General features: G+C 47.9%; 1 protein-coding gene across 4 annotated transcripts in view; it reads right to left on the reverse strand.

Moving 5' to 3' along the window:
• GPM6B (glycoprotein M6B) overlaps positions 1-14968 on the reverse strand; it is a 46064-nt gene that overhangs the window by 29145 nt on the left and 1951 nt on the right. For 2 of the 4 annotated variants that reach the window (XM_019808137.2, XM_019808138.2), the window contains exon 2: positions 7997-8116. The exons of the other annotated variants lie outside the window; for them this stretch is intronic. In XM_019808137.2, the coding sequence (XP_019663696.1) occupies positions 7997-8116 (120 nt within the window). The remainder of the gene's footprint in view (positions 1-7996; positions 8117-14968) is intronic. 4 annotated transcript variants of the gene reach the window in all.

The raw sequence follows: 14968 nt of genomic DNA on the forward strand, positions 1-14968 counted from the left end.
CCTTTCTTTCTGCTAAAACTTTCTTGCCCCACCCTCCTATGAAAACCTTCCATTCTGAACAAATATTCAGAGCCCTCTCTACTTGCTAAATGGGATGCCGACGGATTCATCAATCATCTAACAAAACCAATTGGATCTTTACGATTTACGCAGTTGGATTTTTATTATTTAACACAGTCAATGTCACACCACATTTTATAGGAATGGCTCGGTGAGAAACGGTGAAGGAATTTATGTGAACAAATCGTCAGAAGGGCCATTCCAGAAAATACAAACCAATCCAGGGAGACAGAAAGCACATCAGTGGTTGCTTGGAGAGGGCAGGTGAGAGGGAGGGCTTATGAAGGGACCCCGGGGCCCTTGTGGATTGATGGCCAGGTCACCTTCTGGCTTGTGCTGCTGGTTTCACAGGCACATTCCTATGTCAAACTTATCAAATAGGCCACTTTAAATATACGCACCTCAGGCATGTCAAGCATACCTTCAAAAAAAAAAAAAAAGACCCGTGTCTTAAGTTTGATGTTCACAAAAGACACCAGTAATTTTAAGAGGTTGTGAATCTCTCTGGGGAACAAAAGATTGGCAGCAAAAGGCAGGAGCCACCCCCCAGCTGGGTGGGGTGGGCTTGGGGGACATATCCTGTGGCTGCAGAACCCGGTACCAGGAAAGTGAAGGGGCAATTGTCATGAAGGGGAGAAGAGCACACTCTGGGGACGAAGGACGCGCTTCCACTCTGAAACGCATATGCGGCTTGTGGCAGGCGGCCCTGCGCCTTCTCACGTTCACACCCTTGTGGGATTCCCTCTCCCTGAGCGTGGCCTGGACCTAATGACCTGCTTCCTTGATGAGGTTTCCAAGGACCATGATTTCTGTCTTGCCGGCACTTTCTCTCTCATCCGCTCACTTGCTCTGAGCAAGCCAGCTGCCAAGTCCTGAGGGAGCTATGGGAAAGCACACGTGGCAAAGCATCAAGAGAAGTCTTGGGCCAACAGTCTGTATGGGACCGAGTCCTGCCAACAAGCGCAGGAGTGAGCTGGGAAGTGGATTCTTCCACGGTTGGGCCTTTCGATGAGACTGCAGCCTCAGCTGACACTTTCATGGCGGCCTCGTTGGAGACCCAGGGACCGCTAAGCCAAGCCCAGACTCCTGAGCTACAGGAACTGAGATAACGTATGTTGTTTTTAGCTGCTAAATTCAAGGTAATTTGGTGCGTGACAGTAGGTGATGAGTATGCAGCCACAGCTCTACAACAGGACCTTTTCACATTTTTGTTAATACAGAAAGATGCAATGACAAGGATAAGAACATCAAGAGGCGTTGGCGTCAAATTCAGCAGCACAGTCTGCTAGGGATGTGCTGATTTGGTTTGGGGCATACTGATGGCCAATATGTATACAAGTTGCCTTTGAATTTCAAGTTGACGTTGCTCTTCAGAAAGTTGTTTTGAACTGAAATGACACTCTGCCAAAGATGGCCTAACAAGGACCTATTTCCCTAACCACGGTTATGAGAGTGCATCTGAATTGTCTGGGGGAACTTATTAAAACATACCAAATTCCTGCGACCCATCCCAAGGTGGGTGGGGCCCAGGAATCTGAATGTTTAACCAGCTTCCTTGGTGATTCTGATTCAGGGCATCAGAGGCTCATACTTCAAAATATCCCTTAGAGAAATGACCCCCAAGATTAAGGAGTACACTTGTCCTGATGAGTACTGGGTGATTAAAATAAAAACTTAAAAAAAAAAATGACCCAGGGAGCCTGGATGGTGCATGCAGCTGGGCAGACGGCTCTTGGCTACGGCTCAGGTCGTGATCTCAGGGTCATGAGATCGAGCCCCGCTCAGCTCCGTGCTCAGCACTGAGTCTACTTAACACTCCCTCTCTCTCCCCTCTGCTCTTCTTCCCCACACATGCTCTCGCTCTTTCTCTCACTCTCAAATAAAGCTTTAAAAATAAATGACCCCCAATATTACACTTAATAAAATAGAAACGGTCTTTCCAGTTCACAGAACAGAAACCTTGCGGAAGTATACCAGATGGCACAGCTGATGAAAGGACACCCTGACAGCATTTCACAGGACTTGGCTTATCATGGTGACAGTGAGAGCACGACCTGAAACACACTGGAGGGGCTGAGCTTCCAGAAAGAGTCAAAGTACTCTCTGAAGAAGGACGGGGCTTTAGCCTAAAGCCTATGAACAGTGGGTCCCCTTGGGTAGCAAGGATTCTGGAGCCTGGAGCGAAGGGGAGGGATCTTGGATGATGATCTCAGGAAAGTGAGTGACTAGCAAAGTCTTTGGGTGTTGCCTTCCGTAAGTAGATTAAATTTTGGACGTGGGCTAAGAATGCGAATACTTCAAGTCAAGGGTTGGCAGGCTTTTCTTCCCCTGTAAAGGGCCGGATAGCAAATATTTCTGGCTTTGCAGGGAATGTGGTTGCAACCACTCAATTCTCTTGCTGTGGCAGGAAAGCAGCCACGGACGATCTGTACGTGAATGGGCGGGGCGGGTTTTTGATAAAATTTTATTTACAAAAAATGCGGTGGGTGGCATCACCAGCTTGGGCTAAGTCAAGTCCTCCCAGGAATGTCCATAACCTCCGTTTATTACCACTGGGCAAGAGCACATGAACGTCAACAGAGTTGTTTTAAGAGCATAGAAAGGCTCATTTTGATCCCATTACTTCCCCCAGCCTCACATTTTACCACTAGAATTATTCCTCAGGGGAAAGCACTGTCCACAGAAGTTTCCAGATAAAATGCAAGCCTCATCCCACCTAAATGACTCTCTGAGATGCAGAGATTTCTGTTTAGCACAAAAGCCATTTTATATAAGCTTCTGACAGACATGGAAACACGTGGGTGGGTGTGGCTTATCTGTGAGTGAACAGGAGGGATGCCCGAAAGGACGCAGCCCGGGGAGGTGGGCAGACTCGAGCCTCCTACCCCACAGTATCTCAGTCAGCTCTTAAGGGTGGCAGAGGGTCTCGAAGCACAATTCATTTTAATTAACTCCAACAGAAACACAGCACACAAGGGGTGCCATAAAGGAAGCGAAGACCAGATGTCACTATTTCTAAAAGATGAGAATCGCTGCTTTGGATAATCCAAGTTGTTGTCCCTAAAACTAGATGTTGTGTCTGATAGAAAGCTCCAGATCTTCAATACTGATCAATGTGCTTTTCATCTGTGCTTTCTCTGTTTGCCGACCCTGCGCTGAGACAATCAGCCATGAGACCAAAAGGCAAAGGGAGTTCTGGACATGGCAGCTACTGTTACATAATCAAGTGCTAATCACATACTCACAAGATAGCTGATAAAAAATGAACATTCATAAACAAGAAATTATATCTATTTGGCTGACATAACAATAGGCTTTGGTAAATGAGCGATAAAATTGTGAACTGCTGTCTACGGCACATGTTCCATGAAGACTGCAGGTGATTCAAAAATGAAATGATTGATCCATGGTGGAAAACCAACTGCAAAGAACTCTAAACCAGCCGCCGCCGCCGCCAAAAACCCTCAGACACGTTATTGCGCGAACCTGGGCTGTGACCCGCTTGCGCTGTGGCCACCGTGAACCCTGGTTGAAGCCGCACCACGTGCAGTTACGGCAGCCGTCGGCCGTGCGAGGGAAGAAGGCCTCTGCCACCAGACTCTCGAGAGCAGAGAGGCCGGGCCATCAGCGTCCACACAGCACGACCACGCCCCCGGCTACAGGTGACACCCAGCCACAGACGGGGCCTCAGCGACGTACACGAAAAGATGAGGGGCCCCCCAGCCGACCTGGAAATACAGTTCTAGCATGTGCAGGAAAGACCTCGAACTTAGTGGCCTTCCAAGCCTGGGTTAGGAAAGAGCAACCCTACAGAATAACCACCCAGCAGCACTTCCCGCCTCGCAGGGGCCAGAGGGGTACAGGCTGGAGGTGTGAGGGGGCTTGCCTTCCCGGGTCACACCAGGGCAACCACCCAGAACCCGGCCGGGGCCTGATCACAGCAGTGGACACACGGGCTTCCTGCTCGACTCGCACCTCAACCCACACACGCACGCCCGACACCATCCAGGGTGGTCCATGTGTGAGAGGGTGCGCTCTTTGGATTTCTGGAAGGATCTACGGCCATCTCAAACCAAGAATCAGAAAAATTTGGGTTTGGGAGATGGGCAGAGAGGGGACTAGTGATTGGCAGAGGGGATGATCTTGCCGCCGCTTGGCTATCAGACTGAACACTGAACCCTGGATGGACTGGTGCATAAAGGGTCATCCTTGGTCCATGTGCTTAGAGCCCAGATTAAGTAACAGCAACCAGCAAGTCACTGGATTATATTAAAGAACACGACAAGGGACATCCGAGAGTTTCTCCCAAGCCTGCACTAACGTCCTCCTCACCCTCTCTTTGCCACGAGGACACAAGGCTTTCCCGCTTCCCCTCCCCCACTCTCCTTCAGCAAGATTTTAAACACAGGAACGAGGGGAGGTTCAGGCGGACAGAGAGAGAATCCAAGGTCACTGTCCTTCAGACTAACCAGGACTCAGAGCCTCAGTGACTGGCGACTCTTGCAGAGGCCTCTCCACAGACAGACGGGGAAGAGTGAATCCCTGAAGCAATCCTCAGCCTTTTCCAAAGAAAAAGAGATTTCTAGATCTCTGGAGGATAAAAATCACTTCGTCAATTCCTTTCCAGTTCTCCCTTCTTACTCTTGGGCCTTCCTCTAAGTTAGTGCTTCTCAACTTTAACCTGCACTGGAACCATCTGGAAATCTTGTTGAAATGCAAACTGTGAGTCAGCAGATTTGGGTTGGGGCCTGAGACTCTGCATTTGTCACAAGCTTCCAGGTGAGGCCAAGTGGGCGGGTCCGCAGATCACGCTCCGAGCAGAGGATCTGGTGCCACACAACGGCCCTACGTTCAGCACCACATTCAGACGAAGGCAGCTGCGGCACGAATGCCACCATCTCGGGCCCGGCCCCCGGGCAGCACGGCGCGGGGTCGTCCACGTGGCCCCCAGCCTCGGATTCCCTGCAGGCCTCGACACGATGTGCACATAACCTGGCCAAAGTGGTTACAGAATGAAAAAGGAAGAAAAAAAAGAAACCGATGGCAAAGGTTTAACTCTCCGAGTCCTAAAACTGTAATTCTCCTGGGAAGTTACACCAAAAACGAGGGACATGAAAGGATGAAGGTGTGCAAAGCAGAGTGGAACCACCTTGACTTTTCCAGTGGGGAAGAAGCAAGTTGGGGGAGCAGGGGGAGGGGGTCACCGCGTTCACCGCCGCATAGGTGTGAGAGGCATTTTCCTTCGGCAAGGATCTGCTCGTCCTCTCTGGAAACCTCCACGCCCGTCCCCCCCGGAAAGAAACTGAGAACTCTGGGGGGAGAGGGGGGAACACACCAGAGCCATATGGAATTCTCTATTTTCTCCCCTCACACCATCTGCTTTGGGATCTAAGTACAGAATGGCAACTGCGTTGATTTAAGAGCCAGCAAAATCTCCAAGCAACTGGGAAGACGCTCACATGGCTGGGCTGGTCCCCTCGCGGGGGCCGTGCTGTGTAAGGGCCGTGCGGCTGGCTCGGCCACACACCGTCCCCAGCGCACGCGCCCCAGAGGCGTGTGTGTTCCGATGACTGTAGGCAATACACACGGAAAGGTCGAACTTTGTGCGCATAAAGGCCATTGCAGGATCTGGGAAGATGATTCTAGAAAGCAGGTCTAATGCTTTTGTTTTCTCCCCCTCAACAAGAACCCGAGTTCGGCCTGTCTCCCCCTACCGTCCCAGAATTCCACAAACTGAAAGCATGGGATTTGGGTTTTTTGTCTAGCTCGGCTGGGAACAACACCGGTTGCGACCTGAGCTTACTTGGTGCCCAAACCTGAGCTGAATGCACAAGAGGCTGTTCACGGGCTCCATTTCCCAGGCCTGGGCTCTCCACAGAGATGGAGGCGGCGGATTTGGGGGGCGCCCAGGCCTGGCGAGCGCTATTGGGAGGCACACGGGGTGTGTGTCCCACCTTACTTTTCAAAAACCCAAACTCTTCTGAATTCTGAAACAAATTAGGCCCCAAAAGTTTCGGTGGGGGGGCGGAATAAAGCCTCTATTTTTCTTCTCAGAAAAATTTTCTTCTCAGCTGTCACCGCTCCTTAGAAGGCCTGCGTTTCGGGGTCCAGCTGCGGAGTCAAGAGCAGTCCAGGAGAGACACTTCGGGTTATTCTCCATCTCCAGCCAGCCTGGTGTCCTCCAATACACTTTTTAAGACAAACATCATTCTCTTTTAGCAGTTTCTAGTAACTTGGAGGCCTTCCTGTCCTGGTACCAAATACCTCCCACCGCCCCCCCCCGTTCCCCCGTGAACTGCGCACATCTAATCGTGCGGGGGGGGGAGTTTTTATACAGTTTACCTATAACATTCACCTGTGTGAAGCGTACGGTTCGATGGCTCTGCGTGAATTTACAGAGTTATGTAACCACAATGTCACCACAGTGTCACTTTAAAACCTTCCCATTGCTCCACTGCCCACTCTCCCTGTCCTCCAGCCTCTGACACACAGGAATCCGTGTTCTGTCTCCGTGCGTTTGCTAATTCTGGAAATGTAATATAAATGGAATCAGACAATAGCTGATTCTTATGTCTGGCTTCTTTTACTCAGCATAATGTTTTTGGGTTTCACCCGTGCTGGAATATACACAACATCTCATTCCGCTTTATTGCTGAACAGCGTTCCGCTGTAGGGACAGACCACGCCTAACAGCAATTTCTCAATCAAGATTCCGGAACCATCTCCATTCCTTGAACAATCTATGAGAACAAATGTCTATGTCACTTCTTGCTCACTTTCTCTAACTGGCACTGCGTACACACACGCACGCACACACACACACACACACACGCGCAGCTGGTGCCTGATAGCCATATGCCAAAAGAAGAAATGCGGAATTCAGGATGTAGAAATCCGAAACTGGATTTCATGTTAATTAACCGGAAACCACAATCTGGGTTTTACGAGAAAAAGTTTTCTTAAATTAATGATAGGTGTTAGACTTTGTAACTCAATGCGTGTCCTACACTGTACCCCAGGGTTGCTCTTTCTCGAGTTGTAGATTCCACACGATCATTTCTGACTGATTCCTGAAAAAGCTGGCAATGCAACTATGTGGGAGGAGTATCACTAAGTAATCACGAGAAACCACAGCAATACTTGAAGCCTGTTGTGTTTATCTGACCCACCACCTTCCCCTTCTATCCACATTCTAAATAATGTGAAGTCATCTGAGTTTTAGCTAACCGAGCCGGGTCATAAGATATATGTAGACTTTGGGAATGGGGAGGGTGGGCGTTCTCCCCACTTCTGGGCCCCCACATCTCACTCCAATCTAGCACCTAGCAGTTCTGAGACCAGTGCTCCTTGTGAGCAAGGAAACTGGAAACCAGATCCAACGGACCTACCTGATGGGATCGAGTACACAGTTATCCGATCCTCATGTCATGGGCTTGGATTTTTCCTTCTCAAAGACAAAGATGTTCAGACAGAGCGCTGCAAAGCAGTGGGCTGGGAAGCCATTGGAGGACACTCCCGGTCCTCTTGGAGCCAAGGCACCTTGAGCGCCCCAGCCCCATTCTTGGTGCCGTGGAGGAGGACACACGTGACACCCACCACCACCCCGTTATTGGTTCAGACATTGGAAATTTCGCAGTTAACCCAAAGCTTTATGTCATTGCACACTGCTCCCTTTGAGAAGAAGAGGTGAGGGCAAGGAAAGGGGAAGGAGGGAGAAGAAAGAGGCCAAAGATGGGGTGGAATGGAGAGGAGGAGAGAAAAACAAAAGATGATTAAAAAAAAATCGTCAAGGGCCAATTCCACCCACGCCCCTGTGAACAAATTAATGCATCAAACAAAACATAAAATAGCACCACACTAAAAGAGCCATTACAAATAATAATATTAAAGATAACAGTTAACTTGCTATGAGAATTCAGCCCGAGGCTGTATTTACCTGGACTGCTCAAGGGGCTAGCCCTGTCCCCCAGGGTTGGCACGGGATGGTACTGGTGGTTCTTTGAGCCTGGGTACATCCAGTGGTACCTGCCAATTTCCATTTCAGCTCTGCTGCTCACTGCCAATTTCAGGTGGCAAAGAGTCAGTGTCTCTATCTCCAGCAACGATTCTACATCAGCATTTATTCTTTTACCACACAGTTACAGGAAACGAGGAGTTTACAAAACGCACGACTGAAATGCAACCTTTCCGTACCGGCTGATCACCGAGGCAGGAGGAATCGAGAACGCTGGCGTCTCCTCCGTTCTTGACGTCGGCAAAACTCATCCAAATCGCCTTTTCCTTCCTTATGGTCACCATGAAGTCCCCCCACCCCGCCCCTTAGAATGCTCACTTTGGGCAGACACTATTTACAGTGGAAATTTGGCTTCTCCCAAGACTGCTGTTCTTTCTGGTTATTTCCCTTTCAAACCAACAGAGCGCCGTAGTCACCGCAGCCACACAAGCAAGAGGGACTGCAGGCTCCCCCTCCATGATGGTACCCAGCTCCAGCCTTGAAAACCTGGCCAGCGACCCCCTGGCCTGCTGAATCTTGGATAAAACTCCTGTCCTCCCAATGACATCTGCAATATTCTCTGTCAGCTCATTTTAAGCTCAGTACTTCAGAGATTAGAATGTTCTGGATTAAGTCCTGTTCCAATTACCTCCTAGGGTTTTATAGAGAAAGGGCTCCTGGTCTTGGGCTCCAACCACTGCTTCCTCACACACATGGTAATGAGTGGCCTCCTGGGGACTCAGGTCCCTATCTGCTAATAGGACCCTCTTTCCCACATCTTAAGGGACTGGAGGGAATGATACGCATCCACCAATGTGCCTGACTCAGAGAACGCTCCTGGTAACAGTGCGGTCACAATCTTAAAATCCCTAAGAGCTCAAAAGGTCACCTGTGGCCAACTTATGTCTCCGAATCACACAAAACCTCACAAGGGGTTAGGCTCTGTGGGGGGGGGGGTCACAAATATTTAAGGATAAAAAGTGATTCTTGGGGCGCCTGGGTGGCTCAGATGGTTAAGCATCTGCCTTCGGCTCAGGTCATGATCTCCGGGTCCCGGGATCGAGCCCCTGGCTTAGCGGGGAGTCTGCTTCTCCCTCTCCCTCTCCCCCTGCTCTTTCTGTATCTCCCTGTCTCAAATGAATAAATAAAATCTTTGAAAAAAAAAAGTGGTTCTGACGTTGATGTGAGAGCAGTGATTCCATCAGATCAGGTTAGAATGCTCCACGTGGGCCCTGGGACCGCTGAGGGGGAGGCCTGAGCCAGCAGCCACGCTGCGGGGCCGTAGAGCGAACGCCTGACCCGGGGCGTGTGGAAGCTTACAAAGCCTTTAGGGACCCCCATCGGCACCGTGCACGGTCTCTGAAAACTCCTGAGCTTCTCTCCCACGGGCGAGCGGAGACTTTTCTAGGTGGTGTTTCAGAGAGAGCCTTTACGGCTTCGAGGGAAAGCAAAACCGTCTTGTGTAAGACATGTAAAGACGTTTAAAGATGTTTAAAAGGGGGCGGGGGGAAGATGCCAGGGCAAGATCAGACCCGCGCAAGGACGCTACTCGCTGCTGCTTTGTCGTCAGTAGTGAGAGCGCAGCTCGCGTTTCCGGAGCGCTCGCGACGTGCTAGTCGCCACGCAGAACACGCTGCACCTGTTACCTCAGTAATCCAAGGTCACGATGTCTGCCACGCCCATCCTACCAAATCCGCGCGATGAGCCTTCTGTCTTTCCAGATGGAGAGAGCAAGGGCAAGGAGATGCTGGGATCATGCAGCCAGGGGAGGAGGAGCCGGGGTACACGCCTGGGCCGTGTGACTGCGGAGGGCACGCCTCTGAACCCACCAGACCGTCCTGGCGCGCCCTGCACGCCTGCTACAAGTTTCTACCCTTTGCTGAGCCCGACAGGAGTTTTTCTGAGGTCAGTGTGGAGGTGAGCCGCGCTTCTGTACCGCCTCAAGAAAGATCTCAGGTCCCGAGCTCCTGCTGTTATTTCGGGGTTCTGGAAAGGACTTAACTCTCAACTTTCCCTGGATTTAGATTTTTGCTTCTCTCCTCAGGAGATGCACTCTCAGATGTGGGCTGTGCTATGGGTCTGAGAGCAAAGACACCCAGGGGGCTGGTGGAAAGAACCAGAAGCAGGTTAAGTGGCTGTGAGCCCACACCAACCTCAGGCAAGAGCACTGCAAGGAGCTCGAGCCCTTTTGGTCTAGAAAATTTTCATCGTCCTCTAAAACACATTTCTCTCTCCATGCCCAATGCACTGCAGGTGCCCAATAAATGTCTGCTAAGAATATGTGTTTGAAAGCACAGCAGCACCCTGGGACCCTGCGGACCAAGAAACCGACCTCCAGGTCCCCCACCACACTGACCTCACCCAAACCAGGCCATGCAACTCCCTGCATCTCTGCACAGGATACGTCCATTCTCTGTTCTCATCTCCTCATGCACGGGGACGTCTCCAGACAGTCAGGCAATCAGGCACAGGCTACCAGGCAAGGACAATAAAAAACCATGGACTGCCCAAAGCTTATGTGTTTTCTGACAAAAACATGGCGGCCATGCCAGACATGCTTAGTTCAGCGTAAAAATACTCCTATTCCAGCAGATGTGGAGATGGGGTCAGCAAGTGGATGGCTGTTTTCCAATACTTCCGGGAAGGCCTTTTTACAACAGTAAATCTTTAGACATGAAGGAAAAGAAAATCATGTCTATTCTCGATTTTGGAGCCAAATCTTGGAGGCATTAAATATAAAACTAATTCTAAAAATTTCAAAGAGCACAGTATACATTGTATTTAAAAGGACAGGGTCCCAACATTTAGGAGGGAGTCACCGGATTGCAAGGAGAAGCCTCAGCTTGAATGGTCTATTAAAACACTGTCGATGCTGGGCAACTGGCAAGAAATGAGAAAATGGACACACACAGCCAGGAAGGCCCTGGCTTAGGCTCTACGAGGGAAGACTGCAAACGTTCCCCTGAGACAGCGGAAGCCAGGGATGGGCAGGAGACCACCCTATATTCTGGAAGATGCACGAAAGTCTGTGACATCTGAGCTACTATGTAGAGCTGGGGCTGAGGGGAGCGGTGGTGGCTGATGGGGACGGTCACAACCGCGGGTGGTAGTCACCAAAGGTGGGTATGAAACAAACAATGGGGAATTGAGGAAAGGAAAACAAAACAATGCCTTGTACCTTTCCCCGCCTTCTCTCCCCCATTTACTTAGATAGTATGATGTATTTCTGTGACCAGGCTGAGTAACTAAGTAAATCACCAGAGCCAACTAAGTGACAAAGACTGAGCTTCCTTAGAAAGACCATACTCCCTAGGCAAGGTCTTTGGAAGCTCGATCTATCGTCCTTCATTTTTAGGTATTATTTAAGATATTAAAGGAAAGCTCTACCACCACCACGATCAATAGCAGAGGTCAGCAAACAGCCCCGTTTTTGTCAAAAACGTTTCATCAGCACTTGGCCCCATGTATCAGCTGATATACTATCCGTGGCTGTTTCGTGCTACAGCCGTAGATGTGAGTAGTTACAACAGAGACTGTGTGGCCTACAAAGCCTAAAGTATTTACTCTCTGGCCTTCATGGGTGAAGCGTGCTGACCTTGGCCACCGAACGTGGCTGGTTAAGGCTTGAGTACAGGAGGAAGTCAACACGACTGAGCAGATCAGCCTCCAAAAGAGAAAGTTTATTTTCTCTTTTTACACGTGTCCGGAAGAGACAGGTCCCTGGGCTGGATAAGGAGGAAAGTTCTCCCCTCTGGCACTGTCGTCCTGCTATTTAATCTGCCACCGAGTTGGCAAAACTAAGGCTCAAACCAAGATCCATAATGGTCCCTAAGACGAGTGAAGCGCCCCTGTACGCCCGTGACGTGTGCTGGGAGGCTAGAGGACGGGTGACGTTTCAAAGGAGAGTATTATTAAATGAACGAATGAATGAATAACCAGGTACATTTGTGCAGCTGAGACTGGAGCCTCCCTTTCTTACAAGTGAGTGTGTGTCGTCTTGTTCCTCGGTCCCACAGCCATCCCTATTCCTGGCCGGCCATCTCACAGGGCTGTACATTCGGTCCCAAGGAGAAAAAGGCAAGAGCGTGTCTCTGGAACAATCCAATTCATCACCGAGCCCCAGTGAGGGGAAATTTACTTTGTGGGGACACTCACTGGCTATTTCACACGTTCTCAGGTACATCGAGGCTCCCAAGTCATGTCATTAAGATGATTTACTCTAAATCAACTTGTAGCTTGAAGTCACAGAAAAACGCCATTTGTGATGTCACAATCTGACCTTGAGGTTTCCACCCAATTTCAAGGAAGGCAAATCTAAATTTCCAGAAATGGGTCAGAATTCTTTGTCTAATGAAATAGCAAGGCCGAGTCTTGAAAAATTTACTAACGGAAACAACATTATAAAAGCAGGAGATGTGCCAGATGGCTCACTGAGATCTTCTCCACCCTTAAATTTGCTAAAATAAAATAAAATAAAATAAGGTAAAAAGCAAGCTGTATCATACCTACCACATACGTCCAGCACCATCTGGCCCACCATGCGTTTCTCTACAGCCTATCCCCAGACACCCTCTCTTCAAATGTCCTCCCTGGCAGATTCTTAGAGGGAAAAACTGCATCTAAAACTTTCTCCATACCATACTCACGTAACCAAGTTAGAAATTGTCAATAAAAATCTCAAAATCAAATCATTTCTACATCACCGGGAAGAGCATAACATGTTAAATGTGTCCCTCAGGGGTTTAAGCTCACAGGCCACAAATTCTAGAAGAGTTTTCTTCCTAAAAAAATAAGATGGGGCCCAAAGTGCACACATTTAAATTAAAACAAACAAAACCAAACCTAAACACATAAGACATGACATGTGATCAAAAAAATTTAAATGAATGTGTTAATTTTTTACACAAGTCAACAATCTGAATTCATTTCTTATGTTGCTTATGTCCTAGAATTTATTTCCAATTACACATTGTTTCCAATTTACTACATTTTTCTTCCTATGTGGTTTGATGCCTGGAACTCTCCAAATTATTTCAGCAGTAATTCCAGGCACTTAACTAGCTCGACTATAATTGTTTCAGTAGATTCCAATTTCCTACATGTAATAAAAACAATTTGCATCACAGATTTTTTTTTCATACAATACAGCAATTGATTCAATTGTTTTTCTACCCCTTGACTGAGCACTCCCCGTACTTCCAGATGCACTGGTTTTCACAAATGAATTGCCATCAAGTAATACTCCACAGAAATAAATAGAAGCCTAGCTCTCCATCTCTTTATTAGTGAGGCCCATGGTCTAATTCCTTTGATTCAGTCTCATTCCTTCCTTCCATTTACTCCATTTCAGTGCGTCTGTCTACTCAATCCTTACAGTTTGATTCAATTTAATGCTTCCAATGTAAAAACCGTTATTTGTAATAACCTGGCATTTCTTACGTCATCTGAGAAGACCAGCTTGCTTTCCTTAAAAATTTCTGCATATCTGCTGAATATTTCTGGGGAATTCTGACCATCTAGTAGTGTTCTGTAGCAAAAGCCATGAGGCAGTTTCAAACACACATACATATATTTTTTAGGATTTGGATTATTTTTGTTTAAAATAGGAGCAAAGCCCTCCTGATTATAAGCAATAGCTCTGTTGTCCTGCTGAAGGAAGTGAGACCACCTAAAAAAGTTGAGGTCAATTTATAAAGCTAAGTTTAATTTCTATTCTTATAATAATCCAAATAATTCTGCAGGTATAGCCCCTAGCACCAACTACTAAAAACAAATGGGAAAGGAGGAACAGAGGGGGAAAAAATAGATGTGCATGAAAAACTCTGTGGGAAGTGACAAAATGTATAGGATTTAATTTCAGAAATTAAATCCTTTGCTGTGAAAAGGCTTAAAAGAAAAGCACACACATAAAAAAGATCCACCAGCTCAAGAATTATATAATGCCTACCCCAATTATGTGAAAATTTTAAATGTACATTTCAAGGAAATCAACATTTATCTTATACATTTCCAATGAAATTGGAAGGAATACTGGAGTGACAAGCAGGCAGAAACATTAGTGCCTGTCACTTCATGCCTGTGTGTGTGTGTGTGTGCGTGCGCGTGCATGACACGCGTGTGGGCCTAGAATGACAATGGACGAGCAAACTGGGAAATGACAATGATGATACTTGTGTGGGTTTTGACTTGGGTGAAGCTGCCATGTGAACTTGTTCGTCTAAATGAAGATTAGCAGATAAGCCATCCTCCAAATGGGCACTGGTGGCGGGTCCCATAGGGACCACAGCCCCGGTGGTGGCAGCCGACACACGCCCTGGCCATGCTTACTCACGCCTGAACTCTACATGTGACAATAGCTTGTGTTCACCTGGCATTTTTGAATTACCTCACAGCTGGTGTTTATCAATTTTGGCAAATTTTAAAGTTCCTCCAGAAATCACCTCTTGCTTCTCATTTTGTCTCTAAAACCAGCCTGTGGATTCGGTGTTAAATAGTCTTTGATTGATGTAAAATAATAGCCCATAAGACTAAACGAGGACGAGACACACAGTCGTGCAGCGAGGATTTGATATCGGTTTTATGCCCCTCGCTTGCTTTTGGAGAGGGAAAAAAAGAAAGGTATGTTTTTGCAGAGACCAAGATGGTTTTATGAATGCTTTATCAATGGTTAATTTGGTTTATTAATATGGCAAATACCACATTAATAAAAAAGTGAGCACTACGTGAAATCATCTATTTTGGGAAAACACTGCTGTGAACTGTGAGAGGCGCCCTCCCAACAGCGCTATTACATGATTACTCCCCTCAAACTTCATCTCTAATCACAGCGGAAATCAATCTATACTTTTATCTCCGTTTCTCAGCTTCATAAATACTCACCAGAGCTTCTCTTATTGCTATTCGTTCATTCATATA

The sequence above is a fragment of the Ailuropoda melanoleuca genome, chromosome X (genome assembly GCF_002007445.2).
Source record: "Ailuropoda melanoleuca isolate Jingjing chromosome X, ASM200744v2, whole genome shotgun sequence".
Lineage (NCBI taxonomy): Eukaryota > Metazoa > Chordata > Mammalia > Carnivora > Ursidae > Ailuropoda > Ailuropoda melanoleuca.